The sequence below is a fragment of the Oncorhynchus mykiss genome, chromosome 1 (assembly GCF_057628025.1).
Source record: "Oncorhynchus mykiss isolate SJ-2025 chromosome 1, ASM5762802v1, whole genome shotgun sequence".
Lineage (NCBI taxonomy): Eukaryota > Metazoa > Chordata > Actinopteri > Salmoniformes > Salmonidae > Oncorhynchus > Oncorhynchus mykiss.
This window is the reverse complement of record NC_143022.1, coordinates 18,579,740-18,601,572: the sequence shown is the minus strand read 5'-3', so window position 1 is coordinate 18,601,572 and position 21,833 is coordinate 18,579,740. Positions and strand designations below refer to the sequence as shown.

The following is a 21,833-nucleotide window of genomic DNA, read 5'->3' as shown; positions in this document are numbered from 1 at the left end:
GTATATTGGTCATGGTTAGATTGTATACTGGTTGTATTAACAAAGACCATTTGGTTGTAACAGAGACCAGTTGGTTTTAACAGAGATCAGTTAGATTTAACAGAGACCAGTTGGTTGTAACAGAGTGTTACGCCCTGACTGCTGTTTATTCTCTATGTTGGTTGGGGCGTGATAGTGACTAGGGTGGGTCATCTAGGTGTTTTTGTATTTGTATGGTGGCCTGATATGGTTACCAATCAGAGGCAGCTGTTTATCGTTGTCTCTGATTGGGGATCATATTTAGGTAGCCATTTCCCCATTGGTATTCGTGGGATCGTGTCTACATTTAGTTGCCTGAGTGCACAACAGTAGCTTCACGTTTGGTTTTGTTGTTTTGTTCGGTGAGTTTCGGTTTATTAAAATTATGTGGAACTCTACACACGCTGCGCCTTGAGCGTGACAGAAGATCCCACCAAAAACGGACCAAGCAGAGTGGCCCGGAGGAATGGACATGGGAGGAAATCCTGGATGGAGAAGGGCCCTGGACGCAGGCCGGAGAGTATCGCCGTCCAAGGGAGCAGTTGGAGGTAGCGAGAGCGGAACGGCGACGATAAGAGAAGTTAGAACAACGATGGAAGCACGAGAGGCAGCCGTTTTTTGGGCAGGGGCACACGGGGAGATTGTCGGGGTTTAGACCTGAGCCAACTCCCAAGCTCCGTGGGGAGCGTGTGACCGGTCAGGCATCGTGTTATGCGGTGATGCGCTCCTGGTCTCCTCGGTCCAGGATATCCTGCGCCGGTTCTACGCACTGTGTCGCCAGTGCGCCTTCACAGCCCAGTGCGTCCTGTGCTAGCTTCCCGCACTTGCCGGGCTGGAGTGAGCATCCAGTCAGGAAGGGTTGTGCCATCTCTGCACTCTAGACCTCCAGTGCGCCTCCACAGTCCAGTGCGTCCTGTGCCTCCTCCCCGCACTCGCCCTGAGGTGTGTGTCATCAGCCCAGTGCCACCTGTACCGGTCCCACGCATCAGGCCTCCAGTGCGCCTCCACAGTCCAAAGCTTCCGGAGCTTCCGGCGACAGCCCCCAGCCCGGAGCTTCCGGCGACATTTCCCGGCCCGGAGCTTCCGGCGACATTTCCCGGCCCGGAGCTTCCGGCGACAGTTCCCGGCCCGGAGCTTCCGGCGACAGTTCCCGGCCCGGAGCTTCCGGCGACAGTTCCCGGCCCGGAGCTTCCGGCGACGGTATGCGGTCCGGTTCCTCCGGCGACGGTCCGGTGCCTCCAGCGATGACCCATGGTCCAGAGCTTCCAGTGATGCGCCCCGCACCGGAGCCGCCCCCGACGCCCTGTGTCATCCATCATAGATGCCCACCCGGACCCTCCCCTATTGAGTCAGGTTTTGCGGTCGGAGTCCGCACCTTTGGGGGGGGGGGGGGGTGTACACTGTTATGCGCTGACCATAGAAAGCTGTTTATTCTCTATGTTGGTTGGGGCGTGATAGTGACTAGGGTGGGTCATCTAGGTGTTTTTGTATTTCTATGGTGGCCTGATATGGTTCCCAATCAGAGGCAGCTGTTTATTGTTGTCTCTGATTGGGGATCATATTTAGGAAGCCATTTCCCCATTGGTATTCGTGGGATCTTGTCTACATTTAATCAAAGTTGAGAGGACTCTGTCCGAAAGCACCATGATTTTGGGCCAGTGGGCTTCTGTGTTACGTGGACATTCCAAAGTGACGGGTTCCAGAGGACCTCCTAGGCGGAGGTGATGTCACTCTAGGAGAGATGTATAAAAGACATGCAGGAGAGGAGACAGATCCCACTCTCTCTGACTCTCCAAACCCTGCTGCACGAGCCTTCCCTGGTCCTACTTGAAGACGGGGCAGAATTTGGATAAACGACCTGGTTGAACCACACCAGACTTCACACAGTGGCTCCAGACTTCACACACCTTTACTTGTCAGTTGCCGTAGAGAAGTCTAAGGGAAAATAAGAACATGCTGTGGATCCTGGTGTTGGTGATTTCTCTCAGTGTGAGCAGTGAGCTAGTAGCTGGTCAGAGAGGTATGTCTATAATCACTTTAGTATCTTTAGTGAGAACTTAATATATACTTGTAGGTCAAAAATGTTGGAGAGATTTGAAAGTCTGGTAACACCTTATAATAACAGTGTCATGAATAAGGCATTTATAAATGAATGATTATAAATTGTATAAATTATTATGAATTGTAGTGCTTATAAATGCTTATACATGTTTATAAATGTTTACAAATAATTATTTGCATACATGAGTTATTATTAATAGTATATAAATAGTTTATTAATGCTAACTTCTTGGAAGTTATTATAAAGTGTTTCCACCTTTACAGATCAAATTATTTTGGGAGCCTGTGATAAATGTAAAATAAATGTCTTGTCAATGGCACGTAAAATTATATTTGTCTAAAATGCTACGTTTATATGATAATCATCCCAATTGAATGTCACTGTTTTTATTAAGCATATTCCTTATTTTCAGCAGTCATATTCAGCATTCATTTACAAATCTGAATTGCTAAGTCCTATCATCTTCATGGCCAATGGGCTGATTCATTCAGCAGCTTATGCTGTTGAGCAACTTGTCAAATCACACTGGTAGTGTCATCGTAGTGTTCACACCATTATTTCTGGAGCCTGTTTGCTAGCAATTCATACAGAAAACATTTCAGCTCCTAATGTGAAGACCACACTTCCCCTCCTCCATGCTCAAGAGATGTTGACACAACACAGATCCCTAAGGAGTTGTCCTAGGTCAAATAATATATATATCTAGTAGGTTTCTGTTGGAGCAGCACAACAGTCCCCACATACCAGGTTATCCCAGCATCCTATTAATCTGGGACACTTCTTCCTGGGTAAGGCCCAGACCTCATGCCCTGTAAATTTAACATCCACAGGAGTCCATAATTAAGCCTTAAAGTGAGTGACCTTGCCATGATTCTTGCCAACAACTGTGAAACTTAACCAGACTCCAGTATAGTATCTGCTCTGTTCTTTCCAAGCTCCTATTCGATATCTTTCACATTGAAATTAGTGTGAAAAATTCAATGAATTCCTTATCGATCCAAATTTGAGACAAATTGGTTTTGCAGCAGTAGGAAAAAGCATTTGGCACTGTCTCTGTGTTTGAGTATGCATGTAATTCAGGCCAACGGATAGTCTTGGAATGCCAGCTCTTGTGGCAGGGGGATAGTAGCGCAGAGGCAGAGAGCCCACTCAGGTAGTAAAGATGATGAATGGGGAAGTGGATTATGTTGTTTTATAGAAGGACATCTGCATAGTTCATCCCCAACTCATTGCTCACTGATGACTTGAGTCCAACACAGATGTGCTTCCAAAACAATGTCACAAGAAGAGGAATGAGGTAGAAAAAAAGGTTTCTGAAAGATTTCTTCAGCTGTCCCCACAGGATAACCCTTTTTGGTTCCAGGTAGAACCCTTCTGGGTTCCATGTAGAACCCTCTGTAAAAAGTATTCTATATGGAACCCAAAAGGGTTCTACCTTAAACCAAAAAAGCATTATTCAAAGGGTTCTCCTATGGGAACAGCCGAAGAACCATTTTAGGTTCTAGATAGCACTTTTCTTTTTTAAGAGTGTACGAGCAAGAGCTTTGTGATGTGACTAACATTCTGTTGCAACATGAGGAGGACTTCGGTGGGGTTGACATTAGTTTGAGTTGATCTTGGCATCCTATGATGATAACACTCCATTCACCTAAAATGTCTATTCTTACTATCAACTGACTCGTCCTTTGACTTTGGTTGAAACGTAGTATACTGGAACAGGAAGTATGTTCTGTCCATTGCTAATGTGTCGCTAATACAGTATTATGAAATATAACATTTTCAGATGGAGAAATCATCAATCAGATCAAGGGAACAAATCAAGCTCTGGCTGAGATCAAAGAACTGCTGAAACAACAGGTAAAGCCACTGTTTGGACGTACAGGGCAACTCTCTGTGAGGATGTCAGGTCCAGTACACGGTCCCATACAGTTTAATAATGTGAACTAATAGTGTCTTTGTACCTCCATGCAGATCCAAGAGATTGTGTTCCTGAAGAACACAGTGATGGAGTGTGAAGCCTGTGGTGAGTAGCCTAGGCCAGCCAGCAGAAATAGATATGCCAGTTGGATGGCAGTAAATACTGTGGTGTAGCAGGCTAGAGCTCCTTCAGGCACAAAAAACAGTTACTGTATTTTGAAAACAGTACACACATGAATAAGTACATAAGTACATTTAATATATATTTATGTATACATTCCACATAGTACATTACACCAATATATCAACAGCATGATTGCTCTCTATTGTATGTAAATATGGTAGATGTATTATATTATTGGCTCTCATGTACTTTGAATATATACAGTACATAAATCAACATATTCATATTTAATGGAAAATGTAAACAACTCGAAAATGCCATGTTTTTTTATTTGATTTATTTTACCAGATAAGTCGACAGAACAAATTCTCATTTACAGCAACTACCTGGGGAATAGTTACAGGGGAGAGGAGGGGGGATGAATGAGCCAATTAAGTTTCATTGCCTCCAGTAGATGGAGACATTGTACGGGAGAGCGCTACAATTCAGAACATTAATTCAGGTGGTCTACTTGACTGATGGAAGACTTATCACCCTCTTCCCCCCTAGGCATGCAAGGTCCCCCTCGCCCCTCCTGTGACCCTAACCCCTGCCACCCGGGGGTAAAGTGCATTGAAACAGCTGGCGGCATCAAGTGTGGCCCCTGCCCTGAGGGCATGGTGGGCAACAGTACCCGATGCATGGATGTGGACGAGGTAAGACACTTGAGCAAACACCCCCACCCCCCCAAAAAAAACAAATTCACCTAGTATTCTGTAGTGGGCCTAAATTGAAACACGATCATGTACTCATAGTATGTGTTATTGTGTATTGCACAAGTTATTGTGTAAGTTGGTTTTAAATCAACTGTTAAAGTGTCTGATTTCATGATATCTCAATGGCAAATTCTAATATCTATTGAAGAGTCACATTTCGAACATATTAATACACTCTCTCTCCTCTGCTCCTGTGTAGTGTGTGGTGAAGCCTTGCCACATGGGTGTGCGCTGCATAAACACGTCCCCAGGTTTCCGATGTGGCCCCTGTCCAACTGGCTACACTGGCCCTCAGGTGCAGGGAGTAAGCCTCTCCTACGCCACTAAAAACAAACAGGTAGGCATTTTGGCTCAAGCAAAAAGCTTATGAGCTTGGCATTGGCAACATGTAAGGTTTTGTTTGAAGATATATGCATTATGGCTTTCTTCTATGTATTTGAATTCTACTCAGGTCTGCAAGGACATCAATGAGTGCGAAGGACCCAAGAATGGAGGTTGTGTGGAAAATTCCAATTGTGCAAACACACCTGTAAGTATAAATAATAACCAATCAATGCCACTCAATACTGTATATTTGAATATCCAGAGGTCTTTCCTCTGAGGTCTTGAGGAACTAAGTTTACAATGTGGTGGCGGTGTTTGTTGTTGTCAGGGCTCGTTTAGGTGTGGCCTCTGTAAGGCAGGCTATGTTGGGGATCAGCGCAAGGGCTGTAAGCCTGAGAGAGCATGTGGTAATGGCCAGCCCAACCCCTGCCATGCCAGCGGAGAGTGTATTGTCCAACGAGATGGGAAAATAGAGTGTCAGGTAATGGGATACAATTATGTTGCAATGGATCAATGTGAATATGAATACAGCCTAAATGTATACCGCTCCTTTTAATACATGTTGTCTATAGCATTCTGTTGGATGCAGATTGCCCTCTATTGATTCTGCTGAAATGGAATTGAATGTTAATTGACATTTCATGTACAGTCCATAACTCTGTCTTTATCCTGATTCACAGTGTGGGGTGGGATGGGCTGGCAATGGCTACTTCTGCGGATCTGATATTGACATTGATGGCTTCCCTGATGAGAAACAGGAATGTGCCGAGAGGAACTGTGCCAAGGTAATACACCATTATCACCTTGAAAAGACAAAGGAAATCTGTGACTATACTATTTCAAACAGAAAGAAAAATCTAAAGCAGAAAAATTAAGTCACAGTCATGTGCTTTATATAGGATAACTGTCAAACGGTACCCAACTCTGGCCAAGAGGACGCAGACAAGGATGGTATAGGAGACGCCTGCGATGAGGATGCAGATGGGGATGGAATCTTAAATACACAGGTTACTGGTCTCTCTCTTGCTCATGTTTACTACAAGTATTTACACCCTATTTTGTATCTTAGTGTAACGACAGGCTCTGATAAGACTCTGATGCCTCTATGGTAGGACAACTGTGTGCTGGTACCAAACGTCAACCAAAGAAATGTGGACGAAGACGACTTTGGAGACGCCTGTGACAACTGCCGTATGATCAAAAACAACGACCAGAAAGACACTGATATTGATAGACTGGGTGACGAATGTGACGAAGACATTGATGGCGACGGTCAGTATGCATGGACAGTATTTGACCGTGACAAGACTAATTCTGCTATTGCTGTAATACATGTCAATTGACATATGACAAAGATAATCTTCCCTACTACAGGAATCCCCAATAACCTGGACAACTGCAAAAGGGTTCCCAATACTGACCAGAAGGATCGAGATGGGGACAAAGTCGGAGATGCCTGTGACAGTTGCCCTTACGTTTCCAACCCTGACCAGGTCTGGTTTCGTATTGGCTGTACTTGTACACATTCTAGTCATTACAACATGTTGTACGTAACAGCACAACAAACTTTGGTTTGTTTGAATGATATTTATGTTTCCACAGTTGGATATGGACAACGACTTGATCGGAGACCCTTGTGACACCAATAAGGACAGGTATAGTAGTGTTACTAACTAGCTTTCTTTCCACCTCCCTGCCTTTAACCATTGTAGGCCTGTGCGTGTGGATCCAATCTATTGGTACTCCATTATTAAAAATTACCTTCCAAATATTATTTTATATGTTATGTAATGACTTTGGATCAACACTTAAACTTTCATAAACCCACAACAGTGAGAACTGTAAAATGGTCTCCAATGCTGAATCCTACCACAGCCAAATCTCTGTCTTGGTCTCCTTGTGTTTTTCTCTACTATTCTCAGTGATGGTGACGGTCACCAGGACTCTCAGGACAACTGCCCTGCGGTCATCAACAGCGCCCAGCTGGACACGGACAAGGATGGCCTGGGGGACGAGTGTGACAACGACGATGACAATGATGGTATTCCTGACCTTCTGCCCCCGGGACCGGACAACTGTCGCCTCATTCCCAACCCTCTGCAGGAGGACTCTGACGGTGAGTCTAGCCATTTTTCAGCCCAGTTTCAAAACAGTTCTCCAATATATCCGTGTCATTTTGATATTAATGTTATCCTGTGTCTTCAAAGTCACAAATGTCTATTGATTTTCTTGTTACAGGTGATGGGGTTGGGAACCTGTGCGAGAACGACTTTGACAACGACACCATCATCGACAGCATCGATGTGTGCCCAGAGAACGCTGAGGTTACTCTCACAGACTTCAGGGCCTACCAGACAGTGGTGCTGGACCCGGAGGGAGACGCACAGATAGACCCTAACTGGGTGGTGCTCGATCAGGTATTGCATTAAATCTAATCTAAGTCAAAGGGTGTTACAGTATATACAAATAATTGCCAGGAGACATGTTAACTGCTTAAGTTCCATCATTTTATCTGATTCTCTTTCCACAGGGTAGAGAGATCGTCCAAACTATGAACAGTGACCCTGGACTGGCTGTTGGTAAGAACAGCAATCACACTGTGTCTCACGTTGGATTCATTCAATAAACCAATTAATGTACCTTTAGAAACACACCCTGACCCAAACTCACGCCATTCTCTCAAGGTTACACGGCTTTCAACGGCGTTGACTTCGAAGGGACGTTCCATGTGAATACGGTAACAGACGACGACTATGCAGGCTTCATATTTGGCTACCAGGACTCTTCCTCCTTCTACGTAGTGATGTGGAAACAAGTTGAGCAGATCTACTGGCAGGCCAATCCGTTCCGAGCTGTGGCAGAACCAGGGATACAACTGAAGGTAAAACAAAATCCTATATGCACATACTATATATGACTTATCCAGTCGTAGTAAAAGTCAAGTTCATATACAAATTCATGCCACCATACCACAACTCGGTCAATAGTCTGACCTACACACAACTCGCCCTTTGTAGGGAATACCCATAGGGCCAGTTTCTTAGACCAAGATTAAGTCTACTCCTAGACTAAAAATCCGCTCAATGGAGAATTGATACATTTTCCAGTTTCTGAAGCTGAAGTATTAAAACACCTGCCCAGATTGATACATTGGAAGAGATCCACAGTTATGTAACATTGGTGCCTATGCAATTGTGTTGACAACTAGGCTGTAAAGTCCAACACGGGACCAGGGGAAAATCTACGTAACTCCCTGTGGCACACCGGAGACACCAGTGACCAGGTGAAGCTGCTGTGGAAAGATGCCCGCAACGTGGGCTGGAAGGACAAGACCTCCTACCGCTGGTTCTTGCAACACAGGCCCCAAGATGGATACATCAGGTAGTAGGCTGCTATTAGACACAAGTCATAGGCGTTTGATGGCCTTTGGCGCAGTTTGACATTTATGACATGACATTGTCCTTTGATAATACACTCAATTTTAATTTGTGGCATGACGTGTACAACTGATTGAACTGACAACATTTTATAAGACCACATACTGTTGAACTTGAACAACACAAAATTATTTTCATGCATGTTTTCTCTTATCATATTATCCAAATGGTATTCTTTACCACAATAGGAAACATCTTCCAGCTCTAACATACAGTACCCGTCAAACGTTTGGACACACCTACTCATTCAAGGATTTTTATTTATTTGTATTATTTTCTACATTGTAGAATAATAGTGAAGACATCAACACTATGACATAACACATATGGAATCATATAACACATATGGAATCTCTGGTGACTATGGATTCTCGTTCAAGTGCTGTCTGTAAATCCAAATGTTGTAACCCTCGATCTAGACTTGCCATTATCTTGCTGCTTCTATTGTCTGGAAATTGTCTAACCCAGGTCCTGACATTCTTACCCCTGTCGAATTAAGTAGTCAGAGTGGCCTGAAGTTTTTGCAAATGAATGTAAGAAGTCTTCTGCCGAAGCTTGATTTGGTGGATGTATGGATAAAAACTGCCGACCCTGATGTATTTATGCTTTCTGAAACCTGGCTTAAAAGATATATTACAGACAAAAATATTGGCATAAATGGTTAGAATGTTTTTTGTACAAATGGTAAATCTATGGGGTGGTGATGTTGCTGTATACGTAAAAGACAAGGTCCCTGTGGTTTTCTGATTTCTGTTACTAAACCTAAGCAATTTGAATATCTGTCTTTCATCCTAAACCTTGGCTCATCTTTAAATATTGTTGTATCTTGTTGTTATAGACCTCCATCTGCTACTGTTGGCTCTCTGGATTGTATTTTCAAATTGTTATCACAGAATGTCAATTCTGAGTTTGTCCTGATGGGTGATCTGATTCAGGACTGGCTAACATCAACTCAAAATTCTATGCAATACCTATAATCTCACTCAGATTGTAAACAGTGTAACTAGGTTGAATATAAAATATCCTCTTTCATTTATTTGATCTTATTAACCAATACTCCTCATTGTTTTAATGCTTCTGGTATTTTTGCAAATGACAAGTGATCACTGTGCTATTGCCTGTGTGAGAGATGGCAAAATTCCTAAGAAATCTCCACGTGTCATTACGAAAAGAAACTGGAAGCGGTTTGACATTCAAAGTTTTTTACATGATGTATATAGCATTGAATGGAATGGAATTAATCCCTTATGTTGAACTAGCCTTTTCTTACTTCCACAACGCATTCCAGGATGTATGCAATAGGCATGCCCCTGAAAATAAAATCAGGATTAAGGGCAGAGAGAACCCTTGGTTTACTAAGGAATTTACACAAATTATTGTTATTTTCTTTTTTAGTCAGGTCGGTAAATAAATATCAATTACAGTCCCATTCTCATTTGCTTCGAACAGTACCAAAAATTAGAACAGGTCATGGTAGAAATAGTTTTAGTTACTTAGCTCCGTAGTCCTGGAATTCTCTCCAGAACAATTTAAAATTTGATGATCTAGTCTCGTTGGTGGAGTTTAAACACTTGTTCGATGTTTATGTCATAAAAGAGTGTAATTGTCTCTAATGTAGTTGTTGCACTGTATCTGTGTTTATAGTTTTGTTTAATGTTGTGTTAGTGTATGTAAGTTGTTTTGTCTGAAACATTGTTCCCCCTGCTGCTATTGGACCAGGTCTCTCTTGGAAAAGAGATGTTATCTCAATGAGAAAAACCTTTATAAATAAAGGTCAAATAATAAAATGTAAATGTAGTAACCAAAAAAGTGTTAAACAAATTAAAATATATTTTATATGTGAGATTCTTCAAAGTAGCCACCCTTTGCCTTGATGACAGCTTTGCACACTCTTGGCATTCTCTCAACTAGCTTCATGAGGAATTATTTTCCAAAAGTCTTGAAGGAGTTCCCACATATGCTGAGCACTTGTTGGCTGCTTTTCCTTCACTCTGCAGTCCAACTCATTCCAAACCATCTCAATTGGGTTGAGGTTGGCTGATTGTGGAGGCCAGGTCATCTGATTCAGCACTCCATCACTCTCCTTCTTGGTCTGACAGTGTCAACAGCAAAGCACCCCCACACCATCACACCTCCTCCTCCATGCTTCACGGTGGGAATCACACATGCGGAGATCATCCGTTCACTTACTCTGCGTCTCACAAAGACATAACGGTTTGAACCAAAAATCTCAAATTTGGACTCATCAGACCAAAGGATAGATTTCCACCGGTCTAATGTTCATTGCTTGTGTTTTTCTTGGCCCAAGCAAGTCTCTTCTTCTTATTGGTGTCCTTTAGTAGTGGTTTCTTTGCAGCAATTCGACCATAAAGGTCTGATTCATGCAGTCTCCTCTGAATAGTTGATGTTGAGATGTGTCTGCTACTTGAACTATGTGAAGCATTTATTTAGGCTGCAATCTGAGGTGCAGTTAACTCTAATGAACTTATCCACTGCAGCAGAGGTAACTCTGGGTCTTCCATTCCTGTGGAGGTCCTCATGAGAGCCAGTTTCATCATAGCGCTTGATGGTTTTTGCAACTGCACTTGAAGAAATGTTCAAAGTTCTTGAACTTTTCCGCATTGACTGACCTTCATTTCTTAAAATAATGAGGGACTGTTTTTTCTCTTTGCTTATTTGAGATGTTCTTGCCATAATATGGACTTGGTATTTTACCAAATAGGGCTATCTTCTGTATACCAGCCCTACCTTGTCACAACTGATTGGCTCAAATGCATTTGCCAGCAGCATACCACCCTGCATACCACTGCTGGCTTGCTTCTGAAGCAAGCCCTGGATGGGAGACCAGATGCTGCTGGAAGTGGTGTTGGAGGGCCAGTTGGAGGCACTCTTTCCTCTGGTCTAAAAAATATCCCAATGCCCCAGGGCAGTGATTGGGGACACTGCCTTTTGGAAGGGATGTGAAACGGGTGTCCTGACTCTCTGAGGTCATTAAAGATCCCATGGCACCCATTGTAAGAGTAGGGGTGTTAACCCTGGTGTCCTGGCTAAATTCCCAATCTGGCCCTCAAACCATCACGGTCACCTAATAATCCCCAATTTACAACTGGCTCATTCATCTCTCCCCTGTAACTATTCCCCAGGTCGTTGCTGTAAATGAGAACGGGTTCTCAGTCAACTTACCTGGTAAAGTAATGGAGAAATAAAAATATTAAGAAGGAAAGAAATTCCACAAATTGCCTTTTAACAAGGCACATCTGTTAATTGAAATGCATTCCAGGTGACTAATTCATGAAGCTGGTTGAGAGAATGCCCAGAGTGTGCAAATGGTGGCTTCTTTGAAGAATATAAAATATGTTTTGATTTGTTTAACACTTTTGGTTACTACATGATTCCATATGTGTTTTTTCATAGTTTTGAGGTCTTCACTATTTTTCTACATTGTAGAAAATAGTAAAAATGATGAAAAACCCTTAAATCAGTAGGTGTGTCTAAACTTTTGACTGGTGCTGTAACTATTCTGGTTCGAGATGGTCATATTTTGGCTGCATTTACACAGACAGCCTAATTCTGATCTTTGCAGAATTATTGGGAAGATAATTGGTCTGCCTGTGTAAACGCAGCCTTTGTCATATTTTTGTGTTCCTTACTGGTCTCCCTATGTGTTTGTGTGTTATGTTTAGGGTGCGTTTCTATGAGGGTCCTCAGCTAGTGGCAGACACAGGCATCATCATAGACACCACCATGAGAGGAGGCAGACTGGGCGTCTTTTGCTTCTCTCAGGAGAACATCATCTGGGCTAACCTACGCTACCGCTGCAATGGTGAGCAGCACACTAATGCTGACCCCCCCCCCCACCCCTTTAGAATACCCTTTTAACAAGCAGGAAGTAGAGGAGAATGAGGACCTTAGGGAATCAATTACGGAATGATTGCCTTGCAGCATCCCGATAATATAATTCCTGTATTGAGAAATGGATGAAACTGGTCTCTGGCTAAAGGGGAACTGCATTGACCTATATTTTGTGCCTGCTTCTATGCCTTCACATTAGCATGAAGTGATACCGTGGCTGCATTTATATAGACTCCATCTAAATGACCTCTTGGTACACATACGACTAGTTTGAGGTTTTAGAGAGAAATACATTTGAGGCAATCAGCAGTTGAAACAATGAAGTGTTTTCCCCACCCCTTTTTCAGGAAAAACAGCTGAGGGATGGGGCTAGAGGAATATAACCACTCCAAATTCATATACACCGCTATGGATGCAAGGACTGATATCTATGATATCAACATCATAGTTTCAAACATGGTTTGAGGCTATATAGTATGTTTACATTTACTTTGTTTATAAACAGAGTAAAACAGGCTTATATTTTGGTTTCTGATGCAGTACGATAGTTGAGCTAAGCTTAAGTTCTAAGTTATATTCTTTAAGAATCAATGGGTACATATCCTTAAATTATGAAAACAAATGGATGCAGCAACTGCAGAATGCCCCTTTAATTATATTGGTCTGTTGGTTGTGTGGTATTGTAAAGACATTTGGACGTACTACAGACACCAACTAACTTACAGTATGACTCATTTACAGTAGGTAGGCCTATTGCCATGCACAGATTCCATATTGACTTATCTCGCCCTCTCCCTTTAGATACAATCCCTGGGGACTTCGATACATACCAAGCCCAACAGGTCCAGCTGCAGTTCTAACAGGGCACGCACATCTGCCCAAATGAAGACTGAGAAGACAATGCATCTACAACCCCAACATTCCGGAACACATGTCTCCCAGATGAACAGTACAGTGTTGCTTCTTAAATGGCACCCAATCTCCTATATAGTGTACTACTTTTGACTAAAGACTATATAAGGAATAGGGTGCCATTTCAGACGTACCCAGTGAGATTTCACTCAGCAAAATGGCGGCTGACATATTGATCACCACCAGCAATGACAGGATTTTCCTGTCTTACATTCGCTCCACAATAATTCCAGTTCTCAGGGGACTTTTCTGTCTACCATTACTCTGTCACCAATATAGAAATGTGAAAATGTATTTTTTTTTTTTATAATCAGGGTGTTGCATTGTGAGGGGACCCTATACAAATAAAAACATTTGATATGCATTAGATTACATGTGATCAATTATTACTGTTGAGTGCCCTAGAAATAAATGTTTAACTACACATCTTTATTTTGCTTTAACATATGCTGAATATATACTGTAAGACTTACTTTTAAGTCAAAACAGTGAAGTTATACTACTACTAACTAGAATGAAACTGTGATGAAATGTTCTACTAACTAGCCCGAAACTGTGATGAACAGTCCTACTACTAACTAGACTGAAACTGTGATGAAAAGTCCTACTACTAACTAGACTGAAACTGTGATGGAAAGTCCTACTACTAACTAGACTGAAACTGTGATGGAAAGTCCTCCTACTACTAACTAGACTGAAACTGTGATGGAAAGTCCTACTACTAACTAGACTGAAACTGTGATGGAAAGTCCTACTACTAACTAGACTGAAACTGTGATGGAAAGTCATCCTACTACTATCTAGACTGAAACTGACGCCTTGAGCAACTGCTTTGAATGCTGATAAAAAGTTAGGGACTGAAATCACGAACATGCACAGGTATTCAATAAAAACATTTTTTAACACATACAGAAATACAGATGACAAAATAGAAATAACAGAATAAGGACAATATATATATATATATATAGTTCAAATGTCACACATTTAGTAAACCTTGGTGAAAATGAATTTTATTTGATATTGAGACTATGTACAGGAAAAAGATGCCACCCACATTCAAGTTTCATCTTACAAATGGGCCACATATGTAGTTTCACATAGCAACAAATAAATACATCTCAGAATATGATTTACAGGACAATGGTTAAATATGTGATACCCACTTAAAGATGACCAAGAAGAGATTTTCTTTACATTACTAACTGGAAATACTTTCCAAAAGTGTCATTTTAGGTTTTCCAACATCAACGGTCCTAGAGGAGGCAATTATATGGATTCATACTAATGCATTTAAAGTATGGGTAACAATTGACTTGAGATTAAGTTCCTTTGCAATTGCTCAATGTTTACCTTATTAGTTGAGGGAATTTGTGGTGACAGGTCCTCAGGCAGTGACAGTATACTTAGTGAGAATCAAGATAACATTCTCACTTCAGTCAGTTGATTTCAATTACTACTGTCAACACAGGAGTCCACATCACCTTATTAGATTTCCACTTCCCATGCATATGCAGAGCAGTATGGTATATTGATCGACAATACATCGAGTGCTATTTCTTTTTTTTAACATGATGGGAAAACAAGCTGCATTGGAATAAGCCCTTTCTGGTTTTGCATCCCAAAATAAGGAATATAGATGCAAGTCACATTTAAAATGACCGGCTTTACAAAAATAAAAGAATATACGATTTCTTCAAACTTGGGGTAAAACAGTCAGCATTGACAGAACAGTCACTGTTCACAAGGCAGGTGACCATAACTAAAGTGAGAAAGCAACAGAATAAGAACGAACACATACAATACAAACATGTTTGTTAAACCTTACATAGAATATGTCTTACTGTATGCAGTCACAGTAACTGATATGTGTTTAGAATTGATTTCAAAACATGCCTCAATTTATGTTAGCTAGCTAGCCATAGGTCATACACATACTGCTGAAGTTAACATGATAGTGCTGAATCATTTTCAATAAACCCGTATCAGCAGTAGGGACTACTTATAACATCTGTCATGTCATGCAACTGACAGTAAGCTCTCTTGACAGTCAAATTTTACTGCAAATAGAGTACAGTCAAATATATAGGCACTTTACAATTGAGTGCAATGGAGCAGAATGTTCTCTTTTCAAAATGGTTTGAATGTTTATTTTTTACCCTGTAGGCACCTGCAACTTACCACAGGTGAAAAATGACACAGTAAAAGAGAAATCACTTGCCTCCAACCAAATTCATTTGAATTTTGAATAATTCAGTCCACCAATTTTTTGACTTAAGTTAAAAGTCTCAATTTCATTTTCTCTCTTGGTCATGTGGTTGTAAATCAAACAAATACACTTGAAAACCAATAGTTTTTCCAATTTCAACTTATTTTTTAAAGATCGTAAACAGTGGCAAGTTTGACCGCTACTGTAAGCGACATATTTAGTGAAACTGTTTTTGTTTTCACTCTTGCCAGGCCAGTAAAGTGACAGTTCACTCCAAAATCTAAATTTCTCCAAAGATGTTATATTGTGGTCTAATGTCAAGGGGAGTCCATGGCCCAAGCCTAATGTTCTGTAGCTCCAGCTATTCAGTGTATGCCTCAGTCTTAAAGGAATGGAAAAGATGCACAACATCTGATTCCATCATTTTTCCCTTTCAGTTCACACTTGTAGCTCAGTAATTTGGGTGGTCATTTGAAGACAAAAAGTTGCATCAAACTAATTACAACATGCATGCTATAAATCACATCAACTATTTGGCTTTTATCCACATCCATCGTTTTGATTTGATTATTTGAGGAGAACGCAATGTGAATTTCCACGTTCAAGATATGGGTTATCCTGCAATTAAGCCGGTTTCTGATTAGGCTAGAAAACTTTTTCTGCATCAGGAAATTCAAAGTTGATTAAGAATTTGAAAGAAGTTGGCTCCTTAACTCAACCCTCTTTTTGAAATGGTTTCATCTCAACATTAGACAACTATGAGAGCTGAAATCTTCGATCTTTGGAGTGAACTACCACTTTAAAAAATGTCTGTTATGAAGATGGGATTCATAATAGGTTCGCCTTACAGGAACAACTATTTAAAACCCACAGTGAAGTGCTACAGTGAAGAACTAGGTTCAAAAGCAATTAACAGCCAATTCAATTGAACAACAAATGGATGGTAGTAAGAGATATTCAAGAAAAATGCTTTTGACTTATGTCATTTGTTGAAACAGACATTCCAAGACCGTAAACAAATACATTCCTATTTCAGCAATGCGCTAGCATTATGCATAAATGGAGGCAACACAGTCATCTGAAAAGTAACCATTTACATGAATCATTAGGAACAACTGACACATGCATAATTTTTTATGTGGTGTTTTCTGTTTTTACTACATTGTAGAGCTCAATTTAAATCAATACTGTATAGAAAATGAGCATTTCGCTACACCCGCAATAACATCTGCTAAATATGTGTGACCAAATACTTGATTTGAAGGCCTTTTTCTGAGGGTCACTTCCATTTTTGTCATGCGGTCATTTTGTTTCAGCTATAGCCTATGTACAGGATATCAGAATGCACATTTTGGAAAATGTTCAGAAACAAAAATGAATAAAAATAATTTGCAGCGAATTAATCTGGATGGCACTGTAAGAAAGTAGCATACTGGAGTATTGCAGTTTGGCTTAAACAGTTTTTTGTAGAACGGTGCATTTCTACATATTCTAGTGATGCAATGGTATGATTTCTCATTTCCGATTTGCGTAAGAATCAAATATTATTTCTCAAATATATATTTGTACTTATCATTAACTCATAGTTGGCGAACTATGCCTCTTCCCACATTGGGATTTAGTTAAAAAGTAACATTAACATTTTCTGTATATACACACACACAGTACAGTAGAAACATGATCAAACATAGCTACCGTATAAAAATGTCAAATGTTAAGAGAAAAACAAAAAAATGTAATATTGTGTTCTTTATAAATGGTTGACACTTGACACTAAATGGTTGACACATTCTCAGCCCATATAAGGAAACATCCTATTTAGCCAAGTTGCTCTTCACTTACTTCCATCTCGCTATATTAGTTTTCAAAACGGAAATGTCAGAATATGAAACAGAGGGGAAGATAGAGTAAAATAAAAAGTTTAAGTATTTCAGCTCTACAAGTTAGCGTATAGACGAAAACTCTGCCCATTTTAACCTCTTTTGCAAAGTTCTACATGTGTTGTGGGACTCATTTAGCTATGAGCATAAAATGGAATGGTTCAAATAGTTTTCTACCAGACCCTAATCTGGAGGGAAGAACCAAATATGAATTCTAAGTAACATTGTTTTTTTATCATAACAATTGTCTACCAAAATAATTGTATTTGTGTTTGTAAGTTTCCCTTTAAGGAGAAGAAAGCCTCCCCATATTTGCACTCTCCATCACAAATTTGAAATCAACATTTCCTTTTTTTTTTTTTTTTTACAAAACACCCATAACTCATTTAGAAAGTGTACCAGTACAAAATACAGTACAGTGATTTGTCAAACTTTACACTACATAACCACAAATATTGTCACTGACTAGGATTTAAAATTCCTCTCAAATACAAGAAAATGTTAGAAGTTAAGAAAATACACTGTCACATTAGTTACACTTAAAAACAGTACAATACTCAATATGTAAGGCAAAATCAGGTGATCTCACAGTGACAAGTTCAACAGGTTTCTGAGGAGTTTGTATCCTTCAGATTTTCAGGAGGCATTCAATCTGGATATACATGCAAAGGAGAATTATGGCCATCTAGTTTGGGTATTTGCATTTTCCATGTTTACATTGTCACATTTGCTTAAGCTTATAAGCATCTGTTGAATATGTTTTTCATTAGTTAAGATACATTTAAAAACAGCATTGGCACAAGATGAAACCCAACGATTGCGGGCCCATGTAAGTGATGAAAACACAATTGCAGATCCTACCCTATATTTTAAGAGGCCTTATCTGATTATATCTAGTGAGATGTCGTTGCAACCGGCAACCGTAAGAGCAAACATGGGGAGGATTTGTGCTCCTTAAGTTTAACAGAGCAGCTTAATACATAAATATGTAACTTAAATGAATAGATCCATAATCAATGTAGTTTGCACAATACAGTTAGAGCAGAGACATTGGCTTCAAACTCACACATTTTGAAATGCAACAAAAAAACATTCAACTGAAGTAATAAATATTTAAATAAATAAAAATCCATCATACGCATAACGCAAACATTAACATTTGGTTGTCAATAAAAATAAAGCTTTGAGTGTGAAGTATAAAGCGTATATGGTTGGTAAGGAATTATAATAGTTATGGTGCAGCTCACCTTCCTAGTGGCTTTTCGCTTTTTAAATGCATGTAGATTTGTAGAAAAATAAAAAACTAAATAAAAAGGAGATATACAATCTTTTATCAAGTGTAACACTGTGGGATATATGGTAAGAAATTAGAGATAGTTAACGCAGCAAGCTAGCAAAGCACTAACCAACAATCTCATTGGAAATTACAACAATTCCATTCCTGACCTTAACAAGTCTTTGCATGTCCTTCTCCACAATGGGTTTTGGTGGCTCATCATTTCAAAGGACTTGAGGGTGAGTGCGAGGTTGAATAGCTGAATGGCCATGCCTGGTTTCCCTTTCTTCCTAGGGTTCTTTTTTGTCGTTGGCCACTGACAGCATTCTGTATTACAGCCTATCCATCCTGAACGTGTCCTCAGTGGCAGTGTCGGCCAGAACCATGTCGGGGTCATTGAGCATGTGCAGTCCGTCCAGGGTGAGGGGGTCGATCTTCAGCTCGTCCAATGGGAACGGAGAGTCCGCGTCGAAGCTGACATCTCCGACGCCGGCCAGTGAGTTGGTTAACTCCTTAGAGAGGCTGGGTGGAGACTCGCCTGTCACTAAAACACAACAATTAGCGAAACATTTGACATTCGTTAAATCAAAGCAGCTGCTAGTTAATTAACAGTATTACTTTAAGTAACAGTCTTCACCCCAAATAATCTGTAACAAGATAAACTAAATACAATTAATCTTACAAAACACATTTTACTCATACTGGCCAAACTTCATAAAACAATTTACTAATCAAGCCAGGATGAACAAATAACTTGAATAGGTGTGTACAGTGCCTGACTAAGTTGAATTACATGACAGGCTCTCTAATTGACTCAGCTGCTGCTCGGTACCTGTGAGGATGATGTTTGGGATGTTGCCATGGCTACCGTAGCCCAACGGCTGGGACTGGTGCAGACTGCTCCCTGTGAGGCCCATCATAGCTGCTTGTGTGTAGTTGAGGGTGGAGCACTGGCTGTACAGGCTATTGGAGCTGATCGGGTTCTCAATCATATTGAACTGTTCGAGCTAAGCAAGTGAAAAAAACAAACATGTAATAGGTCAAGTTAGGGAATAGAACACAGATCAGGCACAAGTTGTAATATGTGGGGATGTCGTGGCTGTGAAATTCATGGCCTAGTTTGGTGTGGGTTAAGTCACCTGATGGGAGAGAGCATTGGTCTGCCTTGATGCTAGCTGCTGGTCGTAGAAAGAATCCCCAAATATACTGCCCACCACTGGAATGTGCTGAAAGAGACATTGGACATCTGATTAAAGTAAAACAACAAAAAAAGGGTTATGAAAACTAATAGACTTACAGTCAATGGGTAAAGCCTTTTCTTGGGTATCTGAGGGATATATAAGGGAACATTACAGTCATGAGACATCACAAAAGGCATGAGGCAATTCACAAGCCATTCAATTACAGTTAGGTAAATGGCTGTTCATGATGGCACAAACACCAACATCTCATAACTTCATAATGCCTATTCAGGCCCAAAATTACCAGACACAGCATGATTAATAAGAGCCACATCCAGATAAATGTTTCATCAGTAAGATGTGAACCCTAACATTATAAAAATATGGCGCAATAGGCCTTCATTTAGAATATAGAAATGTCACAATCGCCATCTTGTCATTTTTAGAGGTATGATATTATAAGCTAGCAAAACAATGCTGTAGCACTAACTAACGACAGCAAATAAATGCAAATGACTTTGGCTAGCTACAGTAGCTAACTTGGCTTCCTGTGGGGTGAGGTTATTTGGCTTCTGTAGTTTCTCTACTCGCAATCCCACTGCTGTTTCATGCCTTCAAAACTGACTAGGTCCAGTAATATTTACCATTTGACACATTTTGTGATATATCCACTTTCTAAGGATGTATTGATTGTCAAAGTTCGCCAATATAAAACAAACTTTGGCATTCAGTAACACAATAGAAGATAAAAAAACAGAACAATAAGTTGGTGGAAGATTACATTTTTACAGCTAGTTACAGTACATGGAATCAGACACTTTCAGAGGAACAGAACTAGAAAGAGGTCAAACCTATTTCCCAAACCTCTGGCACTTTTTTGTAAAATATGCTGGAAACAAGGCCACGTAAAACAGGAAACAACCAAAGCTGCTATCAACGTGTTGGACTAACTAAAAATAATCATAATTAAAGGTTCTATGTAGGTGCTGCAAATACACAGGACATGCACTGAGTGTACAAAACATGAAGGACAACTGCTCTTTCCATGAATTAGACCGACCAGGTGCATTCAGGTGAAAGTCACGATCCCTTATTGGTGTCACTTGTTAAATCCACTTCATAACAATGTAGAATGATTTTTAAGCCTTGAGAATATTGAGACACGGATAGTGTATCTGTGCCATTCAAAAAGGGAGAATGGGCAAGACAAAATATTTAAGTGCCTTTGAACAGGGTTTGGTAGAAGGTGCCAGGCGCACCAGTTTGTGTCAAGACCTGCAACATTGCTGGATTTTTCACGCTCGACAGTTTCCCATGTGTATCAAGAATGGTCCACCACCCAAAGGACATCCAGCCAACTTGACAACCGTGGGAAGCATAGGCGTCAACATGGGCCAGAATCCCCGTGGAATGCTTGACACCTTGTAGAGGTGGGTGGTGCAACTCAATATTAGGAAGGTGTTCTTAATGTTTTGCACACTCCGTGTATATTGGGTTCAAGCAAAAACACAAAAAGCTGCTATGCGACAACACTCAAAGACCTGAGCCAATATGATAAGCAGACAGCGAGCAGTGGTCTGGAGGAGAGGAGATGGGGGGTGTGATTGCTGACACCATGGAGGGGAGCGAGAGGCTGGGATGAGCAGCAGCTAGACCAATTACAGCCAATTTTTGGCAAAAAACCCTCCCCAACAAAGCATCTTGGTGGTTTCGCCCTTACTTGAGGCGAGCCGCCAGGGGAGAAGCCTTGATTGGAGACTGGGGAGGTTGGAGACTGATTGGCCGGAGAGCCAGTCTGATTGCGGTACTGTTGGAGGGAAGAGTGTTAACCGGTGCAGAGTTCCTAGACACAGAGCACTCAGAAAGGGCCCAAGAGTCTAAGGTGG

General features: G+C 40.8%; 2 protein-coding genes across 6 annotated transcripts in view; one reads left to right on the top strand and one right to left on the bottom strand.

The window, feature by feature from the left end:
• Positions 1-1,133: 1,133 nt before the first annotated feature.
• On the top strand, positions 1,134-13,765 carry comp (cartilage oligomeric matrix protein). 2 transcript variants are annotated; one of them, XR_002469236.3, is made up of 20 exons: positions 1,161-2,038; positions 3,864-3,937; positions 4,052-4,103; positions 4,671-4,816; positions 5,076-5,213; positions 5,328-5,405; positions 5,529-5,681; positions 5,881-5,985; positions 6,100-6,207; positions 6,313-6,472; positions 6,575-6,693; positions 6,803-6,855; positions 7,123-7,316; positions 7,439-7,617; positions 7,731-7,779; positions 7,885-8,081; positions 8,409-8,581; positions 12,321-12,460; positions 13,291-13,445; positions 13,517-13,765. XR_002469236.3 is itself a non-coding variant. In XM_021568957.3 (19 exons), the coding sequence occupies exons 1-19, from the start codon at positions 1,972-1,974 to the stop codon at positions 13,347-13,349; spliced, it is 2,244 nt and encodes a 747-aa protein (XP_021424632.1). In that variant the 5' UTR covers positions 1,134-1,971; the 3' UTR covers positions 13,350-13,765. The 2 variants fall into 2 exon arrangements, 1 of the variants encoding a protein (XP_021424632.1); XM_021568957.3 differs by having other exon boundaries at positions 1,134-2,038; positions 13,291-13,765.
• A 633-nt stretch (positions 13,766-14,398) lies between these two features.
• LOC110494078 (CREB-regulated transcription coactivator 1) overlaps positions 14,399-21,833 on the bottom strand; it is a 35,577-nt gene continuing 28,142 nt past the window's right edge. For 3 of the 4 annotated variants that reach the window (XM_090193236.1, XM_036955861.2, XM_090193185.1), the window contains 3 exons: positions 19,906-19,992; positions 19,599-19,773; positions 14,399-19,310 (listed from right to left, as the gene is read on the bottom strand). In XM_090193236.1, coding sequence (XP_090049362.1) covers positions 19,099-19,310; positions 19,599-19,773; positions 19,906-19,992 — 474 coding nt within the window. In that variant the 3' untranslated portion in view covers positions 14,399-19,098. Of the gene's footprint in view, positions 19,311-19,598; positions 19,774-19,905; positions 19,993-21,667; positions 21,755-21,833 lie in introns of all 4 variants that reach the window. The other variant, XM_090193254.1, reaches the window with a different exon arrangement.